The sequence below is a fragment of the Rattus norvegicus genome, chromosome 10 (genome assembly GCF_021556685.1).
Source record: "Rattus norvegicus strain SHRSP/BbbUtx chromosome 10, alternate assembly SHRSP_T2T, whole genome shotgun sequence".
Classification (NCBI taxonomy): Eukaryota; Metazoa; Chordata; class Mammalia; order Rodentia; family Muridae; genus Rattus; species Rattus norvegicus.
Window position 1 is genome coordinate 16,954,502 of NC_141543.1, and position 23,094 is coordinate 16,977,595.

A 23,094-nucleotide genomic window follows, 5' to 3' on the forward strand; every position below is an offset into this window, starting at 1 on the left:
GTTCGGTCCCCAGCTCCAAAAAAAGAACCAAAAAAAAAAAAAAAAAAAAAAGAAAGGGTGAGCCACCAGCCACCAGCACTCCTGGCATTATTTTTATTTTCAACCATGTATGTCAGAGCACTTGTGTATCTACATGTATATGTGTGTGTCTGTATACATGTGTGCCTGCACATGTGTGTGGCACTGGAGGAGGCCAGAAGGCGGCATTAAATCCCCTCCAGGCGGAGTTGCAGGTGACTGTCAGTCAGCTGATAAAGTTGGCTCGCCAGCAAGTGTCCTAACTGCTAAGCCATCTCTCCAGCCTTTGGATATGAGGTTTTAAATGTGAACATCTCAAAGTACTTCAAGAGTCAAGAGTCCTGGTAGGTCTGCCACATCCCCTCCCCCTATCATGTCATTTATTTTGGAAGGAAGGGGACAAAGCACACTCATGCCTTGTTCTCTGGGAGACAAAACTGGACCAGGTTAAGGTCACAGCTAATCAAGGATGACAGCAGAGTACCTGAACAGGGGAGCCCATGAAAGTATAAACAAGACCCTTATTATAAAGGGGTGGGAGGAGGTGTTCGAGGCCAGCCTGGGGTACAGGAGACCCTATCTCCAAAGACAAAAACCAAGGGCTTCAGAGATAGTTCAGCAGTTAGCGCTGGCTGCTCTTCCAGAGGACCTGGGTTCAATTCCCAGCACCAAGATGGTGCTCACAACCATCTCTGACTCCAGTCCTAGGGGATCAGATGCCCTCTTCCAGCCTTAGAGAGCACCAGGTATGTACCTGATGCACAGGTGTGGTATATACAAGTAAAAGTATAATACATATATACATATACACACACGTATACATAAATAAATATATACACATATTAAAGGTCAAACTGGGCAGTGGTGGTGGCTCCTTTAATCCTAGCACTTAGGAAGCAGAGGCAGGCAGAGGATTTTTTTTTTTTTTTTCCGGAGCTGGGGACCGAACCCAGGGCCTTGCGCTTCTTAGGCAAGCGCTCTACCGCTGAGTTCCTTGACAGCCAAGGCTACAAAGTAAACACTGTCGGGGTGGGGGATGGGGTGAAATAGAGCTTCCCAAGGATGCTCCCCTTTTTCATATTCTTTCTTTCTTTCTTTTTTTTTTTTTTAAGATTTTATTTATTGTATATGAGTACACTGTAGCTGCCTTCAGACACACCAGAAGAGGGCATCAGATCTCATTACAGATGGTGGTGGGCCACCATGTGGTTGCTGGGATTTGAACTCAGGACCTCAGGAAGAGCAGTCGGTGCTCTTAACCACTGAGCCATCTCTCCAGCCTTTTCATATTCTTTCTTTCTTTTAAACTTTTTTTTTTTTGGTTCTTTTTTTCGGAGCTGGGGACCGAACCCAGGGCCTTGTGCTCCTTAGGTAAGCGCTCTACCACTGAGCTAAATCCCCAGCTCCTCTTTTAAACTTTTTAAAATTAATTTCTATGTATGTATGTATGTACGTACTTACTGCTATAGTGCACACGCCAAGGTCAGAAGAGAACTTGTGGAAGCTGGTTCTCTCTTTTTTTTTTTATTCTTTTTTTTTTTCTCTCTTTTTCGGAGCTGGGGACCGAACCCAGGGCCTTGCGCTTGCTAGGCAAGTGCTCTACCACTGAGCTAAGTCCCCAACCCTTTTTTATTTATTTATTTATTTTTATTTATTTATTTATTTTTTTTTTGGTTCTCTTTTTTTATACCATGGGGATTTTGGGAATAAAAAACAGGTCGTCAGGATTGACGGTCAGGTCAACATCTTTACCTATGGAGTCATTTCACCTGCCCTCCTTTTTCCTTCCCTTCCGATCTCTTTGTTTCTTTTAGAGGCACAGTCTCTACAACTCTCCTTGGATGCACGATCTTATCTTCGATCTCCAAGTGCTAGAATTCTGGATTACAGGTGCGCAACACAGCCGCTAGGAAGTGCTGCTTTTCAAGTCTCCCTGAGAATTAGGTGCTAACTGATCTGGGATCTAAGATTAGAGAAATTGCTTATCAGGTTGATCTGAAGATTGACCAATATGAGCGCAAAACTAACTAGCCATGCTCTGGATGTTGGTAGTATCAAACAATGTTTTCTAATAATACCTAACAATTGTTATTAATAGAAGTATTTCAACTAAGAGGCGCGATTTGGGTGGAGCCTTGGAAGGCGACTGATGGCGCAGGGAAAGGAGCTGAGCTGGAGTGAGGACATTCCAAGGCAGGCGTGGGCTTCCTGAGCCTGGGGCCAAGCCCTCCAGGAGTCTGGGGAGGGCCGGGACCGGAAGGTGGAGGCGTGGCAGAGGACGGAAGCTCACCCCTAAAATGTCCCCTCCCTCGCCCCAGACCACGACTCCCCCATTGTAGAGAGCGCCCTCTGGCGGTGGAGCAAGTTCCAACTCGCCTTCCCCATGAATGAGAAGCTGCAGCCCGCTGCGCGCGAATCCGGAAAATAAGGTAGTGAAAGAGGCAGGACAGGACCTGGCAGCCACCACCAGACCTCTAATGGATATTCGGGCCGCGCTGGCAGCCTGCCCCAGGGGCCGCTGCTGTTCTGGCTTGCCTCCGCCTTTCCCTTCCTTCCCACTTGCTCTCTCTTCCTATAGCAGCTCCAACATTCGAGGTGTCCTGCGCACCTGCCTGTGTGCCATTTGTACCCTTCGCACTCTAATTTCCTGGCTCCAGCTAGAGTCCGGGCGGGGCAGCCACCTGGGCAGAAATGGAGGGAGGAGGCTGGCGGGTGGTCAGAGTCAGCCCCAAGTTACTTGTGGGAAGCGGTGGCTATGACGCAAGTTTCCAGGGGGCCCGGGTCGGCTCGAAAGGGAGCGCGCCAGAGTGGCTCCGCTGCTTGCAGTGGCAATCATGAAAATGCAAAAGCCTGAAGCACACACCCAAGAGAGCCTTCCCTTTGCTGCTGCAGCCCCGCCCAGCGCGCGTCCTCCTGGGCAGCGGTGCGCAAAGACCCCGCACTGGGCAGTCCTCACCGGACCCTGGACTGCACAGGCTGGGATCCCGCGCAGTGGCTGGCCTTTTTTTTTTTTTTTTTTTTTTTTCCTTTTTAGCTACGCTTGCCAACCTGTCAGCTGATGGACCTCATCACCCCATAGTGGCGCATGTAGCTGGGCCTCTGTTCACTCCATTCACATCGTGTCCCCCCACAGCCAGCTGTCGACCAGGGACCCCTGATCCCGGGGTTAAGTCTGCAGACCCATGTTGCAGTCGGTCCCAAGGAGCCTGCGCCCTTCTCGCCCCAGCATCCAGTCGCCCTGGGGGGGGCGCTGCAAATAGTCCTTTGTTTACATGCAATTCCTTACTCCGCGGAAGGAGGCCGGGGGAGTGCTGAGTTTTCACCAGCTGTTTCCCGCCTTGAAACAGACATCTGATCAGCTGCAAACACACACACACATACACACGCCCGGGGAGGCAGGCTGGAGAGACCTCCCTCCCGCCCCTCCCGCCCGCCTCCCTCCCCTCGCCGCTGCTGCTGCCGCCAGCATCTGGGACCGGCCGATTCTGCACCTCCGTCCGGCGCTGCCCTTTGATTCGGATTTCCATCTTGCATTCTCCGGCTGACCGCGAGACCTGGCTCGTGCACAGAAGGGGGGCCTATCGCTATGGAGTATTTCATGGTGCCCACTCAGAAGGTGCCCTCTTTGCAACATTTCAGGAAAACAGAGAAAGAAGTGATAGGAGGGCTCTGTAGGTGTGTACTGCTCCTCCCCCCCAACCCCTTCCCATTGCAGCCCCCGGCCAGCCCGCCCGGGCGGGTGCGCGTGTGCGCACGCATGGCTCGCGCCTCCGACCTCGCTCGCCTTTCTTAGCCATCGGGTCCGCCGCAGTCTTATGTGCCCTGCTTGCGCTGCCTAGGGACTCTCTTCCCTTGGAACGGGGAGACCCCGTGAGGCTCTGGCCACTTTTGTCCGCTGCAGGCGGGCGAGTCGCGACGTTTGTAAATTGCAAACAGACCCACGTGGTGCTGCAGCAGTCCCGGCCATGCTTGCTGCTGGTGGCTTTCACCCAACGCTTCCTCCTCCCCCCGCCAGCTTTTGCTTCCTTCCTTTTCCTTGCTTCCTCGCGCTTTCTGGGAACCCTCTTCTAAGGAGGTTTTTGGGGGGTCCGGGGCGTGCGAGAGGACAGCTACAATGCTGCCATGCCGTCGCTCCTGGCTGCGGGGTTGGGGGGGGCGGGGAGCCGGGTGGTGTGAACGTTTGCAGAGAACAGAGCTGCAGCAGGGTTGGGGGCGTGCTCGCTTGAGGCTGCGAGGCGTACGTGGACCCTTAGTCGCCATGCTTCGAGCAGGGAAGTCGCGGTTCCCCACGCGTTGGCAGTCACTAGTCGCACGTTCGCCGCCCGCGCCCGGGTGCTGTTTACTAGCGAGGCCTGGACGTGACTCTGCAGCCCTCTTGGAGTAGGCGGACCTCTGCGCGCGGCCTCGCGGGAGCTGTAGTTTTCTATGCCGGGTCGGTGCTGCATTGTGGGACTTGTAGGCGCTTCGGGGCCACGCTTTACTTGCACAAAGCTTGGTCGTAGCCAACTGGGTGGGCTAAGCAAGCCAGGTGGGGAGGCCTTTTGGGGAGAGTGCATCTTAGGTTGCTTCTAGGCTCAAGTCTGCTCCCTGTTGCCTGTGGTTCTCTGCAAACTTTGCTGTCCCACGTCTGTACCCCAGTCATAAACGCAAAGCGTTGAATCTCCTGGCCGGGTGGGTGGTCGGAGGTCTGCAAGCTCTCTTGAGACACCCCTTAGTGAACTTGGACCTACTTAGGTTGCCCCAGATCCCCCCTCTATTAAATCGCGACCGACCAGTGGCCGAATCTCCCTAAACCCTTGTTAAATGGTCCTGTCTGGAATTACTGTTGCCGGCCGTGGTATCTGTTCATTGAACCCTACGAGCCGGCTGGGTCGGGGCGGGGATGGTGGTGGTGCACGCAAGGAGAGGTTTCTCCAGCGCGCTTAAGTTTGAAACCGACGATCCCTTTTCTGCCTGCCGCGCTACTCTAGGAGCGTAATGGCTCCCCAGGGCTGGGGCCACGTGCTCCGACACCCCAGCCAGGCAAGGCTGGGATTGAAGGAGGAGGAGGAGCCCGCTGAGTGGCACGGCTGGTTGGTAGACAGCAACGCCTGTGGGGCAGGTTGCTGCATAGGTATAAAACCCAGGCAGGGATCACACTTTACTTTCAAGTTGAGAGCCAATACCTAGGGCCTGTTGATAGATGTAGCAGCTGGCAACAACCCCCCCCTCCATCCCCCATCCTCCTTCCCCTCCCTCCGCTGGCACTAAGGTCCACCTGAGGGCCCAGCAGGTACAAAACAGCAATCTACAAAACTCTTGGACTCTTGCTATGAGTTCATTTGTTTTCTGGTTTCTTTGTAAAGATGGATACAGAAGCTAAGAAAGGCACCAGTCAGAGCAAGTGTACAGTTGGACTTGACTCCTAAGTTTGCTGTTGTGCTGGATCTTCTGAGCTGGCTTGGGTAGTGGGAAGTGAGGCTTGATTTGCTTCATGTTCTGGAGAGGTCATTCTGGACCCGATCCTGCATAGGCTTTGACAGTAGGAACCTCAGTTTGCTATCCCTGGGCCTTTTGGTACTCCCGCTTCAATGGCTTCACTCTGTTCCTTTCTCCAGACCTGTGTTGCTGGAGGGCAATACCCTTGGGTGTTGTCAGACCTAGTGATTGAGGAACCATAACCTGCCTACGGCACACAGGTCCTCAGCCTGTCTTGCTAGGAGACAGTTGGTGGTACTCGGGGTATGGAGGAACACGGCCTCTAGGTGTGTTCATTTTCAGCTGGAGCTACAGCTGGGAGGGCCGTGGTGGCTGGAGTGTGGGCTGGGCAGGAGCTTATGGTGGATGGACTCTGGTTTGTTTCAGGCTATTGGACTTTGCTCCACCCCTCCCTGCTTAGCTGGGTCCTCTCTGTCTGACTCCTATGCCTCTCGGGCTAACCAGAAAGAGCCCGGCAGAATGGCACACTCTGATGTCTTGCTTGAAGTTTTGGACCTAATGGTTCTGTGAGACTTGGAGATATATATTATAGGCAGTACAAGACTCTGGAAAGCAGGTGCATGGAAGTTTCCATCCTTGTAAGTGCATGTGCATGCATGTATGTGCATGTGCATAGGTGACTTCCGCAGTTGCTCCCAGGTACAGTTGAGGAGGTTTATTGTAGACATGGAAAGAAAGCAGCCGGAGGGATCTGGAAGGGTCCAGACTGAACAGGGCCATGAGAGGAGAGAGAGAGCAAAGAGAGGGAGTACCTGGGTACCCGAATGCCAAGAGGACAGTAGCTAATAGGGATCAGAGGTTGGGGGATGGGAAGCTCATTCTAGTCCCTGGGCTGGAAGAGTTTAGGGTAGGAAGTGGGGTGTGCCAGCCATGACTCTGTAACAGGTGCTGAGAGATGTTGGGAGAGCCTGGTGGCCAGCATCCCCTTTGATACATTAGGTAGCACCTCAGCCATCTATCCTGAACTTGATCCCTAACATTCTTCCACCTTATTTGTTTGCTTATATTTTTATTTAATTTTTCTTAATCTCAGGTTTTTAAATGCGCGTGGGTGTTTTGCCTGTATGCGTATCTGCGTTACCACACATGTGCCCTCAGTGGCCAGAAGAGGGCAACAGATCCCCTGGAGTAGTTGTGTGCTGCTGTGTGGGTGCTGGGAACTGAACTTGGGTCCTCTGGAGTAGAAAAAGTCAGTTCTCTCAGCTTTTCAACTGCCTGCTCTCCGCCATCTCTTCAGCTCAGATGGAGGGACCCAGGCCGGCTTCAAACTTGGGATCCTTTTTCCTCTTTAGCATTTCCTACTGAGGTAAAATTCCACAGCCAGCGTCTGCTCCTTGTTTGTAGACCTTTAGACCTAGTCCTAAGCAAGTAAGGTGGGGGAATGTTAGATCTCAAGGCCTCATATTTTCAGAAGAGGTCTTGAACTGAACCGGAGCTCACCGTTGCATCTGTGCTGGCCGGCTTCACAGATCCACCTATCTCTGCGCCCCCTCCCCCACCCTCCAGCCCCTGAGTTTTGAAGTAGCAGATGCGCAGTGCCCAGCTTTTGTGTGGATGCAGGAGCTCTGAATTCAGGTCCCCACGGTTATGTGGCTCAGCTAACTCCTTAGTGCACCCCTCCCCCACAAAAAAGATAGGTTCTCATTTAGCCCAGGCTGGCCTCCAACTTGACTTGTAAGTTAAGATGACCTCGAACTCCCAATCCTGCTGCTTTCTACCAAGTTGCTGGAGGGTCTAGCATGTACTGTCATCCTGGGTATCGTACAAACTCTTTAATAAAAAGTTCCTTTAAGGGCCGGCAAGATGGCTCAGTAGATAAGGTCCAGGTCCCTGTGAACAAGCCGAATTATCTGATTTATCCCCGTGTCCTGCAGGTGGATCTCTAAGAGCTCAAGGCAAGCCTGGTTTACATAGCAAGTTCCAGGACAACCAGGGCTACACTGAGAGATCCTGTCTTAAAAGAAGGAGAGAGGAAGAGAGGGAGAGAGGTGTCATTAGAGAGTATTAAGAATTTTGGCATGAGAGTTGGGGATTTAGCTCAGTGGTAGAGCCCTTGCCTAGTAAGTGCAAGGCCCTGGGTTCGGTCCCCAGCTCCGAAAAAAAGAAAAAAAGAAAAAAAAAAAAAAGAAGAAGAAGAACTTTGGCATGTTTGTTGTCTCTGGCCATGTATTTATGAAGAGTCAGCTTGACGCTGGCTAAGGATACAGACTGTGTGAAGTCCCGACCGCCGCCGTCCTCGGCAGGTCACCGACTTGTGATGATGAAGGGTTGGTCTGTTCCCTTAGAGGTTGTCTTGGATAGATAGCTGGATGAAAACTTCAGGGGAAGTGGGCCATTCTTTCCTCCTCTTCTTACACCGCCCAGCCTTCCTCTGACTTCCATCCAACTTCACCATGACCCAGTGTAAGGCAGTGTAACCTCTGTGTGGAAGCGAGGAGAGCCGAAATGGAGAGATTTCAGCCGCTCGGCTTCCATAGCTAGCGAGTGTCCGGGCAGGTGTGGGCGTCTGCGCCTGCGCGGGCTTTCTGTGATGGGCAGAAGTTGCTGGGGAAGAGATGTCTCAAGGAGAGGTGATCAGGGCCTGCCAGGGCTGTAGAGGGAGTGGCCTCTACAGGAGAAAGAGGGCTGAACTTCTATCGCTCCTTCTCCGGGTATGGGAGAAAATACCATGTGGCCTTCCCCTGCTTCGATTGCAAATGCTGGGTGTTTTAGGCATGCCAAGTGGGTTCGGGCCATGAGAAAAGAGAGTTGGTGGTGGCCAGTTAGAGGGCGTGGCCAGGCAAATGAGTGGACGGTGATGGGGCTCTTTTGGGCTTAAGCTGGGCAGGAGGATCCGGTACTAGTCAGGGATGGAGATGTGAACAACCAGCCTGCATCCTGCTCCCGGGCATCTGGCTGGAGGGCTGCCATCCTTCAGTAGGGGTAGTGATGACCCCGCTCTTAGGCTGGGTGGCCTAGTTCTGTTTCTTTACCATCGGCCCAGTTCTGTATTCCTGAAGCCAGGCAGTGGCAGTCAGCAGCAGTCTGGCTGTCATCACAGACTAGCGCCACCCCATGCCGGAGGTCCGTTCCCGCAGTGTTCATTAGGGGAATCCGAAGTTTTGAGGGTGTGGGGCTTTTTCTTTTTTTTGTTTTTTTTTTTGTTTTTTTTTTTTTTTTGTTTTGTAACTGTCCCAAAGGGCACACAATTTATTTGTGGGGCTTTTTCATATGATTACTTACCGTGAGTTGGAATTTATAGGCATGTATGTAAGGAAATCTACTTTCTCTAGTGTAATGTCACCTGGAGGTGACAGTGAGGCTAGTCAGCAGGCAGGATCAGCGTTCCACCAGGGGTAATTCGCAGTTAGTCACACTACCCGCTAGGGCACACACTAGCTTACCTGCAGTCCACCAGGACCAGCATATAGTGTGTTAGTTCTGTCGCCTGGAGCTTCCCAGGCTGTTTGAATGAGTAGTTGAGTCAAACCGAGTCCCCAGGCAGAGCTGCGGCTTTATGAGGTCAGAGACTGTCCTGACAACTAGGTCCAGGGGCGACCATGTTAACTAGCACCTGGTTCTTAAGCACAGAGGCTGGGTGGAATGTTTGGGAAGGATCAGGCCTGCTCGCTCTCTGAGACTCAAGGTGTTTACCATCTGGGAGTTCTGTGATAGAACCTTTCAGACCTGGGACTCTGAGGTTCCCCAGATAGTGCATCTTCCGGGGAATGGGGAGAGAGCTGACGTTGGCTCCAGGGCTGCATTTCTTTTCAAGGATAGCTGAGCTAGTGGGACCTGCAGGCGTGAGGGTGAGTCCACCCATCGGTCTGCGCTTTCAGTCACACCTGCTTAGTTGTACAGCCTTTGGTTGTGTGTGAGCCTTAATAGAGCGCACAGCCATTGGTGGGTCAAATTGTAGGAGCCGGCTCTACCCTGCTCTGGCTGTCTGCACAGCACTTGGAGGGCTGAGGCAGGAGGACTGCCTTGAGGCCAACCTGGGCTAGAAGAGTGAAACTTTTGTCTTAAACAAGAACAGCAACAACAAAAAGAATTGGTCCAGCAACTCCAGGGTGCCTGACCCTCCCTCCCTGGGGAAGGTGTCTCACAGTTGGTGTACGGGATATGGTATAGAGCCTGTTCTGCCCTACTCTGGAGTCCCAATGCCACTTTTTACTGTAGCAGCCTCCCTTTCTCTCCCCACTCCCTGGGAATCAAGTGTTCTTAGCTGGGAAGCCATCTCTCCAGACCTATTTATTGGTTCTTTCAAACAACAGGGTCTTATTATGTAGTACAGATTGTTCTCGAACTCATCCTCCAGCCTCTGCCTATGTTGTGATTAAAGGCATTTGCTACCATGCCCAGCCCCCCCCTTTTTTAAAAAGATTATATATATATATATATATGTATATATATATATGAATACACTGTGGCTGTCTTCAGACACACCAGAAGAGAGCATCAGATCCCATTACAGATGGTTGTGAGCCACCATGTGGTTGCTGGGATTTGAACTCAGGACCTCTGGAAGAGCAGTCAGTGCTCTTAACTGCTGAGCCATCTCTCCGCCCGCCCCCCCCCCCCCTTTTAAATATAATGGTAGTTCTGGGAATTGATTCTAGGACTTTGAGCATTCTAGGCAAGCACTCTATCAACTGAGCTACAGATTCAGGCCTGTTTATTTTAAAACATATACTCCTGTATTCTGAGGCACTTTGGATAGGGTAGCTCTTTTTTTTTTTTTTTTTTTTTTTTTTTTGGGTTCTTTTTTTCCGAACCCAGGGCCTTGCGCTTCCTAAGCAATCGCTCTACCATTGAGCTAAATCCCCAACCCCTAGGGTAGCTCTTGAAGTAGCCTAAGGGTGGTTACAAGGCTTTCTCTTGAGACCCAGTCTTCGGTCAGTTTTAGCCTTTGGGGCACCATAAGCAGGGGCTCAGAGACTGGTGTTGTAGGGGAAACTCCCACAACAAACCTAGGGTGGGGTAGGGGTTATAATCACTGGGAAACTTGCTTTCTGTTACCTCTCTCTCTTTCTTTCTCTATGTATATATGTATGAATGAATATATATGTATGTATATATATATATATATTTATATTGTTTATATGTATGAGTGCCTACAGAGCCCAGAAGGTGTTGGTTTCCTCAGGTTGTAGTTACAGGTAGTTTTGAGCCACTGAACTCAAGTCCTCTAGAAGGACTGGAAAGACTCTTAATGGTTTAACTATCTCTTCAGCCTTCCCACACACACTTTTTTTTAAATTTTGAGACAGGGTCTTATGTAGCATGGAGCTCAGGCTTACTTTGAACTTGCTATGTGGTTGAGGATGGTCTTGAACTTGTCTCCCAAGTGCCGGTGTTCCTGGCGTGTTGCCACCATGCCCATCACCTCATCTTTTTCTTACTTGTTTTTGAGACCGGAGTCTTCCTATGTAGCCCAGGCTGGCCTCAAAACTCTCACTCATGTAGCATCAGTCTGCTCAGTGCTGAAGCTACAGGTGTGTACTATCATGTCTTCCTGTCTCATTTTGTCCCTAAACCTGTGGCGTTAACTGCTTGCTGCAGCACATCTGTCTCACAGGGCCCACCGGCTCCTGAGGAGGTGTGTTCCAGGCCAGCTGTCCTGCTCTGAATCCCTGTCTCCTTCCAGATGCCCATCACTCCCCTTTGGGGGGCTGGGAGAAAAGAGGCATCCTGGCCTGAAGCAGGAGAACTGGACTCCTCCCTCTCTCCTAAGCTCTAACAAAAGGGAGACCTCATCTGTCCAGTGGGGGACCTGGGCCCTATCCCACTCCTCACATCCCCAGGTCCTGTGAGGGATGTGTACCCTGGAAGAGGGTGAGCTGGGGTCCTGGGCTTTGGGCCCTGAATGAAGGGTTTGATGAAGCGGGAAGGGGATGCTTTGCCTCCTGCCTCCTGCAGCGGCCAACAGGGAGCTCATTCCCAGCTGGCTGTCCTTTCTTTTGGGAAAGGAAGCTGAGGCCCTGGAAGGGGCAGGGATTCGGTCCTTTAGGGAGCTGAGGCAGGACAGATGGGGTAAGTTGTGTAGGACTGGACAGGCTTCAGCTGTCTCCAGCTGCTACAGATGCGCTTCCCTCCTGGGCTGCCTTGAAGCCCCCTTTTCCACCCTGGGGACAGATGCTGGGGCCAGCTCTCGGCAAGAGAGTTAGACCTGCCACCTCCTTGACCTCAGACTCCCACATCAGTGAGACAGAGGTGTCAGAGGCCTTTTTTGTTTTATTTTCCCAGGTCCAGGGTATGTTCCAGGCTCCCTTGACTCTAGCCTGGAACAGGTCACCCTAGGAGGGCCCCTCAGGAAGAGGCCAGGGCTGTGGCTTTGGGTGGGGCTGGAGGCCTCTGCTGAGAGCTCAGCATCTGGAAGCCATCAGGCCATGGAGGAGAGGGGGAGTTGCAGGGGAGGGTGGGGGGGGCATACCTCCTCCAGGCCACACACAGGCCCACCCCCTTGGGAGCAGTGGCATTGGGCCCTTCCACTGCTGGCTGCTTTCTCCCTCACCCCACTGCCTAGCTGCTGCTTCTGCAGCATGCGCTAACGTCGTCCATAGCATGAGAGGGCATCAGTTCCTTATACGGAGTCATCTACCTCCGTGGAGTGGGTCGGGATAAAACAGAACTGTTTCGAGGGGTGGTGGACCCATTGTTCCACCTGTGGAGTGAATGCTGCCTGTCCTGTCCTTTTCGAACTCTTAACTCACAGTGGTGGTGTGGATGGTGGCTGGAGGCTTCTGGCTGGAGACAGCTATGGCGGTGGGCAGGCAGGAGGCAGTATTGCCACATACAAGCTACTGAAAGCGGTGGGCCAGGTAGACACATCGAGGACCTTCCAAGAGCCCCAAGAACTGCCTCTGGTTGCTGCCTGGGGTCCTCTTGTGTTAGAACCACAGGGATTAGCCATGTAGGTTTCTGGACCTTTCCAGCCTGACTAGGGAGATATTAGGATGGCAGGTGAGGTCTGCCCAGCTGTGAACCCTGTGTCTTAATACCTGGACACAGCCAAGTCTCTCTTCTAGAGAACAGAACTCTAGGAAAGAAGTCAGGGAAGGGCATGGGTTCTGAGCAGACAGCATCCACAGACAGCTGCTTCAGTTCACTGGGCATCCCAGGGCACAGCCTATGTCTTCCTTGGGGGGGATCTGCCAGAGTCCAGGCCTCTAACGAGGAAGGGATGCAGGTTATACATCTAGGGCCCTCTGGTGATCCACTGTGAGGGCAGTGGCCTTCTGGAGGTAAACTTCAGAGGATATTTATCTCGAATCCACTCCTGTTCTCCCCCCACCCGGGCAGCCTAGCCAACATTCCACTGACTCCTGAGACCCAGAGGGACCAGGAAAGGCGGATTCGACGGGAAATTGCCAATAGCAACGAGCGGAGGCGCATGCAGAGTATCAACGCGGGCTTCCAGTCCCTCAAGACCCTTATTCCCCACACAGACGGAGAGAAGCTCAGCAAGGTGGGCAGGAGCAGGGAGGGCTTCCCGGAGGAGGTGTCACACTCTCACAGGGAGAGGACCATCAGTCCGACTCTTTCCCTCTTACCCTCAGGCAGCCATTCTCCAGCAGACAGCAGAATACATCTTCTCTCTTGAGCAGGAGAAGACTAGACTCCTGCAGCAGAACACGCAGCTCAAGCGTTTTATCCAGGTACCGGATGGGGAATCCTCCCGGCAGTACCCTGCCTTCCTCTTCTGTGTAGCCATTACCTATTTCATTATCTTGGGACGGCTATCAGTCTTATCTTACCCGCGGAACCTGCCTACTTCCTGCCTGGGCCTGTTTCTTCATCTGTGAAGTATAGTGAAGCAGGCTCTGGAGGAAGCAGGTGACTGTTCTAGAAAGTAAGGCCTTTCTTCCGTGCCTGGCATTTGGGTACATGGTGGGTTTGCAGAATGGGTTCTCCAGTGTGAGTCCACCTGAATCGGGTAGCTTTGGAGGGCTTTCCATAGAGCCCTGTGACCCCTGGATGTGTTACGGTTGTATGAGCTTACTCACTAACCTCCCCAGGAGCTGAGTGGCTCATCCCCGAAGCGGCGGCGGGCAGAAGACAAGGACGAGGGCATTGGCTCACCCGACATCTGGGAGGATGAGAAAGCTGAGGACCTTAGGAGAGAGATGATCGAGCTGCGGCAACAACTGGACAAGGAGCGCTCCGTGCGGATGATGCTGGAAGAGCAGGTGAGGCAGCGCCCTCTGCTGGCCAGTGTGGTGCCCAGGCGCAGAGGATGAATTCTGTGGTCTGTTCCTCCCTTCAAGTATTCACAAGAGTGTCTGTTCTAGGCGCTGGAGAGATAGGTGGCTTAGTGGCTAAGAACACTTGTTCTTACAGAGGATCCGAGTTCAGTTCAATTTTCAGCACTCATATGGTGGCAGACAGCCACGCACAGCCCCAGTTCCAGGGAATCTGACGCCATCTTCCACTTCTGACTTAAACAGGCACCAGATGTGTACATGGTGTGGATTCCTCCAGGCAGAACACTCAGATGTACGGGCACGCAGATGTGTGGGCACGCACGTGTGTACACACACACACACACACACACACACACACACACACACAAACACACACACAAATACAGCTGAAATAAGACTCCATTGGAGTTGTTTGGCACCAGGAACAGTTTGACCTGGTTCCTTAGGGTGCACTTCATAGCTTCTGTGAGGAAACCAGCTAATCAGACAAGAAGGGAAAGGGGGTTTCTTTGTATTGGAAACGGTAGAGACAAAAGTTTAGAGGTGAGGAGGGGACTGTCTTCTGTCTGCCCTGAAGAGGGCGCACTCTGCCAGGGTTCTAGGTTTAGCATTGCCCTGTGGTGTCAGTGAACGGCCTTTGCAGGTGGTAGAGCAGGTGTAGTCCTGCTCCACCTCTCAGTGCTGTGCTGTCCCACCTGCAGGTGCGCTCTCTGGAGGCCCACATGTACCCGGAAAAACTCAAGGTGATTGCCCAGCAGGTGCAGCTGCAACAGCAGCAGGAGCAGGTGCGGCTGCTGCACCAGGAGAAGCTGGAGCGGGAACAGCAGCACCTGCGGACCCAGGTGAGAGGAGACTCCAGGAGGGGCCCCCTGGGCTGTGGTAGGGATCTCAGAATCCATTGGCGGGCCTTAGACTACGTAGGTGCAAACAGGCATGCCGCGTTTAGGTGTTTTGGGAGGATCGGAAGGTAGAGTAGAATCCTCACGGCAGTCCTTTGAAGCTTCAGCTGTTTGCTGTTTTATTGCTGTGGAAAATAAAATAGGGAAAGGTCAGGTTAACCTGCTCTGGAGCAGGAATTTGAACCTTCTTTGTCTTAATCCAGGAACTATGCTCCTCCTCCTGCCCTCCTCCTCTTTCTCTTTTTTCTCTTTCTCTCCTTTTTCTCTTTGGCTTGCATATCTGGCAAATGTTCCGCCACCGAGCTACATCTCAGCCCCACTCTCTGTACTGTTTTCTGTTTGCTTGTTTGTTTTTTTTGCTTTTTTCTTGAGTCAGGAGCTCACTATTTAGACCAGGCTACCCCTGAATTCACAGAGATCTATCTGCTTCTGTCTCCAAGGGCTAAAGGTGTGTGCCACTATGCCCAGCCAGAGTGCCTATTAACAGTCACTTATCAGGTTCTAAAGTGCTTCTTGAGCCGCAAGCAAAGGGGCCAGAGGGTCAGGATGCACGGAAGCTGTTCGCTGCTCTTCCTCTCATTCCTAGTGTTCGAGGGGTTCCGTGGGGTCGTGGATTGGTTGGTCCTCTCTACTCGCCAGCTTTTTATTACTGTAGCAAGCACCAGATAGAGCCAAGTCATAAAGGGAAAGGGGAATTTGGCTCGAATTTCGAAGGCTTCAGATTGGATCCGTGGTGAGGTGGTGTATCATGGCAGGAACAAAACCACTCACCTCATGACTTGTAAACTAAAGAGAGAAAAAGACAAAAAGCCGGGCTCTTACTGTGCTCTTGGAGGATGTGCCAGCCCAGTTACCTAGAGAACTTCTACCTGGCTCCATTATTATAATTACAATTATTATTATTATTTTTGGTTTTTCTTCTTTTTGAGATAGGGTTTCTCTGTGCATCCTGGCTGTCCTGGAACTCACTCTGTAGACCAGGCTGGCCTCGAACTCACAGAGATCTGTTTGTCTCTGCCTCCCAAGTGCTGGGACTAAAGACGTGCGCTCCACTGCAAAGCACTAGACTCCGATATTATTTTTTTGTCTTAAGAGAGGGACTTGCTTTGTGTCCCACGTGGGCCTTGAACTTGTCCTCATCCTGCTTGGCCTCCTGACGACTGTGATTACAGACGTGCACCACCACACTCACTGTAGGCTGGGCTTCTTAAGGTTTCTGTCTTCTAACACTGCCACACTGGAGACCAAGCCATTATCACATGGACTTGGTGCGGGGAGAGGCATTTAAAATCCGAACTAGCAGATACCCCGTGAGTAAGGAAGTTTGGCGGGCCGGAACTAGTAGGGAAAACTGAGGACCTCTGTCTTGCAGCTCCTGCCTCCTCCAGCCCCCACCCACCACCCCACCGTGATTGTGCCTGCACCAGCCCCGCCTTCCTCCCACCACATCAATGTTGTCACTATGGGTCCTTCCTCAGTCATCAACTCTGTCTCTACATCCCGGCAAAATCTGGACACCATCGTGCAGGTATGTGGGCTCAGGGAAGGGTGGCTTGTGGGAGGACATGTTTTTTCCTGGAGACCAGGAAGTAGGATGTGGACCAAGAGCAAGATGGTGCTTGTGTAGGAGGAGAAGAGATCTGAGTGCCTGGAGAGGTCTTTTTAAAAATGGCATTTAGTGTGTGTGTGTCTGTCTACCTGCACCTTGGAATGTATGGTGAGCAGAGGACAGCTTGGCGGAATGAGTTCTCTACCGTGTTGGACTCGAAGGGTCAGAAGACTTATAAACTCAGGTTTATTTATTTATTTTTTTTAAAGATTTAATTATTTATTATTTATAAGTACACCGTAGCTGTCAGACACAGACTAGAATAGGGCATCAGATCCCATTACAGATGGTTGTGAGCCACCATGTGGTTGCTGGGATTTGAACTCGGCTCCTCTGGAAGAGTAGTCAGTGCCCTTAACCACTGATCCATCTCTCCAGCCCTAAACTCAGGTTTATAACACCTGGTGGCAAGTGTCTTTGCCCACGGAACCATGCTGCTAGCCCTGAGAAGCTTTGTTCTCAGCTTGTGAGCTGGTCTAGAACTTTCTCTTATCTTCATGATCACACACACATACACACACACACACACCACACCACACACACCACACCACACACCACACACACACATACACACCACACCACACACCACACACACACACACACACACACCACACCACACACCACACACACACACCACACATATACACACACACCACACACACACACACACCACACACACATACACACACACACCACACACACACACACCACACCACACACCACACACACACCACACACACACACACCACACCACACACCACACACACACACCACACATATACACACACACCACACACACACACACACACCACACACACACACACACACACCACACACACACATACACACCACACCACACACCACACACACACACACCACACCACACACCACACACACACCACACACACACACACCACACACCACACCACACACCACACACACACACACCACACATATACACACACACACCACACACACACACACCACACACACCACACACACACACACACCACACACACACACCACACACACACACACACCACACACCACACACACACATACACACCACACCACACACCACACACACACACACACACACCACACACACACACACCACACACACCACACACACACACACACACACCACACCACACACTGCACACACACCACACACACCACACACACACACACACCACACACACACACACACCACACACACCACACACACACACACACACACCACACCACACACCACACACTGCACACACACACACACACAAACCACACACACACACACACCACACACACACACCACACACACACACACACCACACACACCACACACACACCACACCACACACCACACACTGCACACACACACACACACAAACCACACACACACACACACAAACCACACACCACACACACCACAGACACACACACACACACACACACACACACACACACACACACACACACAAGATGTTCCCATCATAATGTTCTCATTATGAAGGTTCACATCATTGACCCCCAAAATGTCTTTGTCTCTCTCTCTCTCTATTTGTTGTTCGTTTTAGTTTCTGTATGTTTTTTATAATTTTGAGATCCTTGTATCCAAGGAGAAGTTACCATATTTTGCTAAGAAAGTGGGGCTGGGGATCAAAGAACCAAGAGTCAGGAACCCTTGAACCTTTTGCTCACCAATTAGGATGGGCTGGTTGGCTAATGAGCCTGAGGGATCTTTTTGACTCTATCTCACCAGCCCTTACCGGGTTCACGGCTACTATGGTTGCCCTTACTGAGTGCTGGGGACTGGACCCAATCCCTTGAGCTAGGAAGGAAAAAAAAAAAGATCAGCTCCCAGAACTGTCATTTCATAGATGCCCAGCAAACTGGAAAATACAGCAAATAACCTTTAAGTTAGTAGAGGTCACAACCTATGAGCCACGTGTTCGTCCAGGGCTTTGGTCTTTTCCAAGCCAGGCCTTTTATCTTAACAGAAGGGTCTTCTCTTTCTAAACTCACCCCCTGCTTTGCTTGGCTTAGTTTATTTCTGGACTGTTCTGGGCAGAAAGCAGCTGGCCTAGTCTCGGTAGCTCAACCTCCTTTCTGTGCAGGCCATCCAGCACATTGAGGGCACCCAGGACAGACAGGAGCTGGAAGAGGAACAGAGGCGAGCAGTTATCGTGAAGTCTGTCCGCAGCTGCCCGGAGGCCCACACCTCTGATACCGCCTCGGACTCCGAGGCCTCGGACAGCGACGCCATGGACCAGAGCCGGGAGGAGCCTTTGGGGGACGGGGAGCTTCCCTGACCACCCCCCAGCCCTCCTCTCCCTTCTGGGGGTTAGAGGGGGCCGGGGCAACAACAGGGAGAAACATGGGTGAATGAGGAATTTTTACAAAATTATGATGTCATTTGGGTCTCTTTTATGACCTCCTTTTCAATACTGTAAGTCGACCTTTGATCGAAGCCACCGGAGCCCAGGTCCCGGGGTTGTGGTGGTGCATAGCACGCGTGGGAGCATGGGGCTCCAGGGCTGGGCCTCGGCCCTGGGGCCGAGGAAGCTGACACTGAGGTGCCTGGCCTCTCTCGCCAAAAAGCTTTTTTATTTTTTGTTTTTGTTTTGTTTTTGTTTTTTCCTTCCATTTAAACGTGTTTTTAAGAACAGGGAAAATCAAACAAAACCCCAAGTTTTTTGCTTCCTCCCCAGAGCCAGCCCGAGGCCGTCTGTCTCCACCTCTTCCCTCTATTGGGTTGTCTTTTTCTCTTTTAAGCACTTACATGGGTTGGGGGTCAGGCTGGGTTGGGGCTTTCTGGGGATCCGGACCCGGGAACAGGGGGACCCGGGAATCCGGGATCAACATTGCTTCTCGGTTGGGGTTTGCTGCTGCCATTGTCCCCTCCCCCTCCCCACCTCAGCAACAGAATTGGCCACTCTCTGCCTCCACCTTCCACCTTCCCCTGCAGGGTTCCTGTCATTGATCCCAAAAATGTCTTTGTCTCTCTTTTTGTTTTGTTTGTTGTTGGTTTTATTTTGGTTTTGGTTTTGTATTTTTTTTTTTTTTTAATTTTAAATTTTCTTTTTTTCTTTCTTTTTTTACAATTTTGAGGTCTTTGTGTCCAAGGAGAAGCTATTATATTTTGTTAAGAAAATGGGGGTAGGGAACAAAATACCAAGAGGCCATTGTGCCTTTGTAAAGAAACAAAATAAAATTTGTACTTTGTTTTTTAGCTGCTGTTTTTTATTGAGGATGTACTGTTCTGGGATCCTGGCCTGGGCTGATTGGCCTAGACTAAGGGGTGGTTTTTGGACTTCCTAATCCAGAGAGGACTGTGTGCACACAGTGGTACCCCTGAACTGTGTGTGAAGTTGCAGTGAGGAGGTCGGGATCCTCACAGACCATGGGCTTCCCTGGGAGGTTCAACAGCACGTGTGCCAGGACCGAAGGGAATGCCGCCAACTTCTGTTCGAAACCACCAAGGGAAGGAAGGAACAAGCACGCCACATTTTCTAACTCCTAGGGAAAGAACACAGATGCTCACAGGCTGTGGGAGAACTGATAAGCCACTTCCTGTGTGTAGTCCTGTGCCCCTCTTCCCCCAGGTTCCAAATCCCCCTAGGAATTTGTGAGCTGTTTCCTGTTTCCAAAACTGTTGGATGGTACCCACAACCTAAAGAACGACCCATGGCAGTTATGAGTAACTGACCTTATTGGGGGTTCCTTACAGAGCAGACGGTTGAGGATGGCTGTTTCCCTCAAGTCTCTCCTCTACTTGTTTTATGTGGCTCTTAGCCCACACACAGCAGAGTTAACTTAGACCCGGCTTTAGAGCAGTGCCCAGCAGTTAAGCAGCACAGGTTCAGATAAAAACAGACTCCAGGAAAGCGCTTATGTGAACTCAACCCTTGTTCCTAATGGAGGTTGGGAAGGTAAGCAGATTTCAGCAAACACTGTCAGACCATAGGAAGCCTGGCTTTGTTATGCTGTGGTCTGGCACACAGAATAGCTCCGTGGGAGCGGGCTGTAAGACAGTTACTCATGCTGGGTCTCGAGGAGGAGTCTCACACCCTGTGAGGAAGCCCATGTTTTCTGTCGCCATGAAATGCTGTGTAAGTGCGCATGCCCCGACTCTGGCCGTGGCCAGCCAGGGCTCAGCTCCATGTACACTCACTTCCTCTGAACCTGTTTCCTTTCCTGGGAATTGTACGTAATGGTAGTTCAAGGAGGAGAGTCTCCATCATGTTTCTTAGTCTTCTCGAGACTAGAGATCACTTTATGGCCCAGGTCTCATTCCTGCTTAGTCTGTATGGGACGAAGGTCGGCAGAAAAGCCAGTTTCCATCTCCAGTGTGTGCCTGCTCATGAACTTACTCAGCAGAAAGGTGGAAAAAATTTTAAACATTATATATCTACAAGGCCTACAATTTGTCATTTTATGAATGGACCCAATCATTCACAATGTTGATGAACTCATCCGATTAAAAAATATCTCCGCAACTTCCAAAGGGGCCCCTTCTCCTAAAGCTCTTCATGACTCATCCTCCCAGTCCCACACAGCCACCGAGCTCATGTTAGAATTCCAAATGGGGGCTGGCAGAAGGGAAGATGACGGTCGGTCGGTGCCTGATACCAAGCCTACCTGGGTTTGATCCAAGGACTCACATGGTCGAAGGAGAGAATAGACTCCTGAGAGTTGTCCTCTGACCTCCACATGTATACCATGGCATGCTAGAAAAAAGAAAAAAAAAACACCTAAATTCCAGCTCTCAGGAGGCAGGTGGTTTGAGGTAGTGATTTCAAGGTTGGGCAGGCTACACAGTGAGATCCTATCAGAAAACAAGCAAACAAACAAACAGAAAATCCTCCCAAACCAACAAAACAAAACAAAACACTCCCAAACTAACCAACCAACCAAACAAAACCGCACAAAAGTTTTATCGCAGTAATTGAAACTCACACTTGATTGTGCTTTTTTATTTTATTGAGAAGCCACCATCAGGATGGGAATTAGTATCTCCTCAGTGTTCCCCCAGTCTCTGTTGTTTCCCTGGTCTATCTCTCATAGTTGTTGTTTTGCAAAATACTATACATTTGCAAATATGTAGCCATTCGAGTATGGTGTCTTTAGGTAGCATGCCTAATTTTCTCTTAGGTGTGAGGTGGTCGACAGGACTGGATACATGCAACTTCCTAGAGCATCAACAGAGAGCGCTATGGGCCTAGGATGTCTGTTTCTGGAGGGACCGAGGCTCTGCCTCCTTACGTTCTGCTCTAGTCCCATAGGCCAGAGGCGGGGCTTGGGGCGGAGCCAAGGAAAATATTCCTCTGGAAAAGCGCCGGCGCCCAGCAGTGGTAGGCGGTCTCTTGAGAAGGCTGTGGAAGCCCTTGGCGCGTTCCCGCCCCTTCCGGGTTTAGCCACGCCCTCTCCGCGCGCACACTCCAGGGCGTCTAGTGGAGTTCCGCTCGCTGGCGCTTCTGGCCAACAGGCTGCGGAGTTAAAACCGGTGTCCGGCGGTTCGAGGCCACTTTCAGTTGGTCGGATGGTCGTGCTGGGATGTCTTTACATGTGCGACTTTAAAATGTTCCAGAGGATGCCGTAAAACAACAGAGAAATAGGTGACATTTACGTACTACACTTAATTATGCCTGGAACATTGTCACCTCAGGGGATGGATACCTTAGGCTCCTTCATTGTTCCGTGAGCTCCAAGCCGACGCGCTATGGGACGCCGCCGCCCGAAGTTTGCACTTTATTCTTTTTTTTTTTGAGCTGGGGACCGAACCCAGGGCCTCGTGCTTGCTAGGCAAGCGCTCTACCACTGAGCTAAATCCCGAACCCCCAGTTCTATCCTTCTTGTGGGGGATAGAACTCAGGTCATCAGACTTGCCAGCAGTCTTTACCACTGAGATGTTTTACTAGCCCTAATATAATAAAAGTAAAAAAAAAAAAAAAAGTAATTGTGTGTGTCTGTGTACATGAGTGAAGTACCTGAAGAGGCAGAAGGGAGAATCAGATCCCCATGAGCGAGAGTTAGAAATCTAACAAGATTGCTGGCAGCCAAACTCTGGTCCTCTGGAAGAGCGGAGACATTTAATTGCTGAGCCATTTTCCAGTGTCCTATTTAATTTAGTTTAAGTTTTTAGAGACAGAGTCATTCACACGAATTTCAGGCCGTCCTTCAACTCCCCATGTGACTGAGGATAACCTTGACTTCCTGATCCCCCTCTGTGCGTTGGGATCACAGGGGTGTCCCATTACATCTTGCGTATACATCAGCAGTGTGTTAATTTCTTTTTCATGAACCAGACGGTTTATTGCAGAAATATGGTCAAGGTTCCGGCTGAGGTCCCAGCTGAGGCAGTGCTGGGTTTCTTGGTGCAGGGGTGAATAGGGGCCGGCAGGAAGGTCAGAAGCTTTCATCAGACCACGGCCTCTAAGTTGCGAGATGTTCAGGGCCGGACTGCAGGCTAGGCTTGTGTCATCCAGCTTTTTGCTATCTTGTATCACCACAGAAAATCTGGTGAGCCAGCGATTCCCAAAGACGGGAACCAAAGAATCAGTTAGTGATGAATCTGTCTTCCCAAAGGCCCCAGTGGTATCAGCCAAGGTTTTGCATCCAGTTTTGTGGGTTTGATCACAACTTTTTGGTCACAAAGACTTACCTAACACTCATATGCTGCTACCTACATACCCTTGGCTTTCAGAGTCTAGGCTTGCTCCACAAACCCGGGAAAGTGGGTCTTTGAACAGTCAGGGCTAAATGTCCCAGCAACTCCAAAAAGCACACCCTGGTGTCTTTAAATAACTCCACCATGTTCACAATTCTAGACTTTTTTCAAAATACCTTCTATGGCCGGCAAGGTTACTGAGGTGCAGCTGCAACTAACGGCCAGCTGTGTGCCTCT

The 23,094-nt window shown here is 51.1% G+C and overlaps 1 protein-coding gene and 2 long non-coding RNA genes across 10 annotated transcripts; 1 reads left to right on the top strand and 2 right to left on the bottom strand.

The window, feature by feature from the left end:
* The first annotated feature begins 2,334 nt into the window (after positions 1-2,334).
* Tfap4 (transcription factor AP-4) lies at positions 2,335-19,420 on the top strand. Of its 7 annotated transcripts, none has more exons than XM_087572785.1 (8): positions 2,335-2,447; positions 11,123-11,310; positions 12,778-12,943; positions 13,035-13,133; positions 13,494-13,664; positions 14,381-14,521; positions 15,951-16,106; positions 18,305-19,419. In XM_087572785.1, exons 3-8 carry the CDS (start codon positions 12,869-12,871, stop codon positions 18,497-18,499), a joined length of 837 nt encoding a protein of 278 aa, XP_087428911.1. In that variant the 5' UTR covers positions 2,335-2,447; positions 11,123-11,310; positions 12,778-12,868; the 3' UTR covers positions 18,500-19,419.
* LOC120095030 (uncharacterized) lies at positions 14,177-18,535 on the bottom strand. 2 transcript variants are annotated; one of them, XR_015631444.1, is made up of 3 exons: positions 18,101-18,535; positions 17,889-18,018; positions 14,177-14,703 (listed from the first exon to the last, which is right to left on the bottom strand). It is a non-coding gene; the product is annotated as an uncharacterized LOC120095030 (long non-coding RNA). The 2 variants fall into 2 exon arrangements; XR_015631443.1 differs by lacking the exon at positions 17,889-18,018 and having other exon boundaries at positions 18,213-18,343.
* Positions 19,233-21,853, bottom strand: LOC148002767 (uncharacterized). Its single transcript, XR_015631445.1, has 2 exons — positions 21,147-21,853; positions 19,233-20,917 (listed from the first exon to the last, which is right to left on the bottom strand). It is a non-coding gene; the product is annotated as an uncharacterized LOC148002767 (long non-coding RNA).
* Positions 21,854-23,094: the final 1,241 nt, after the last annotated feature.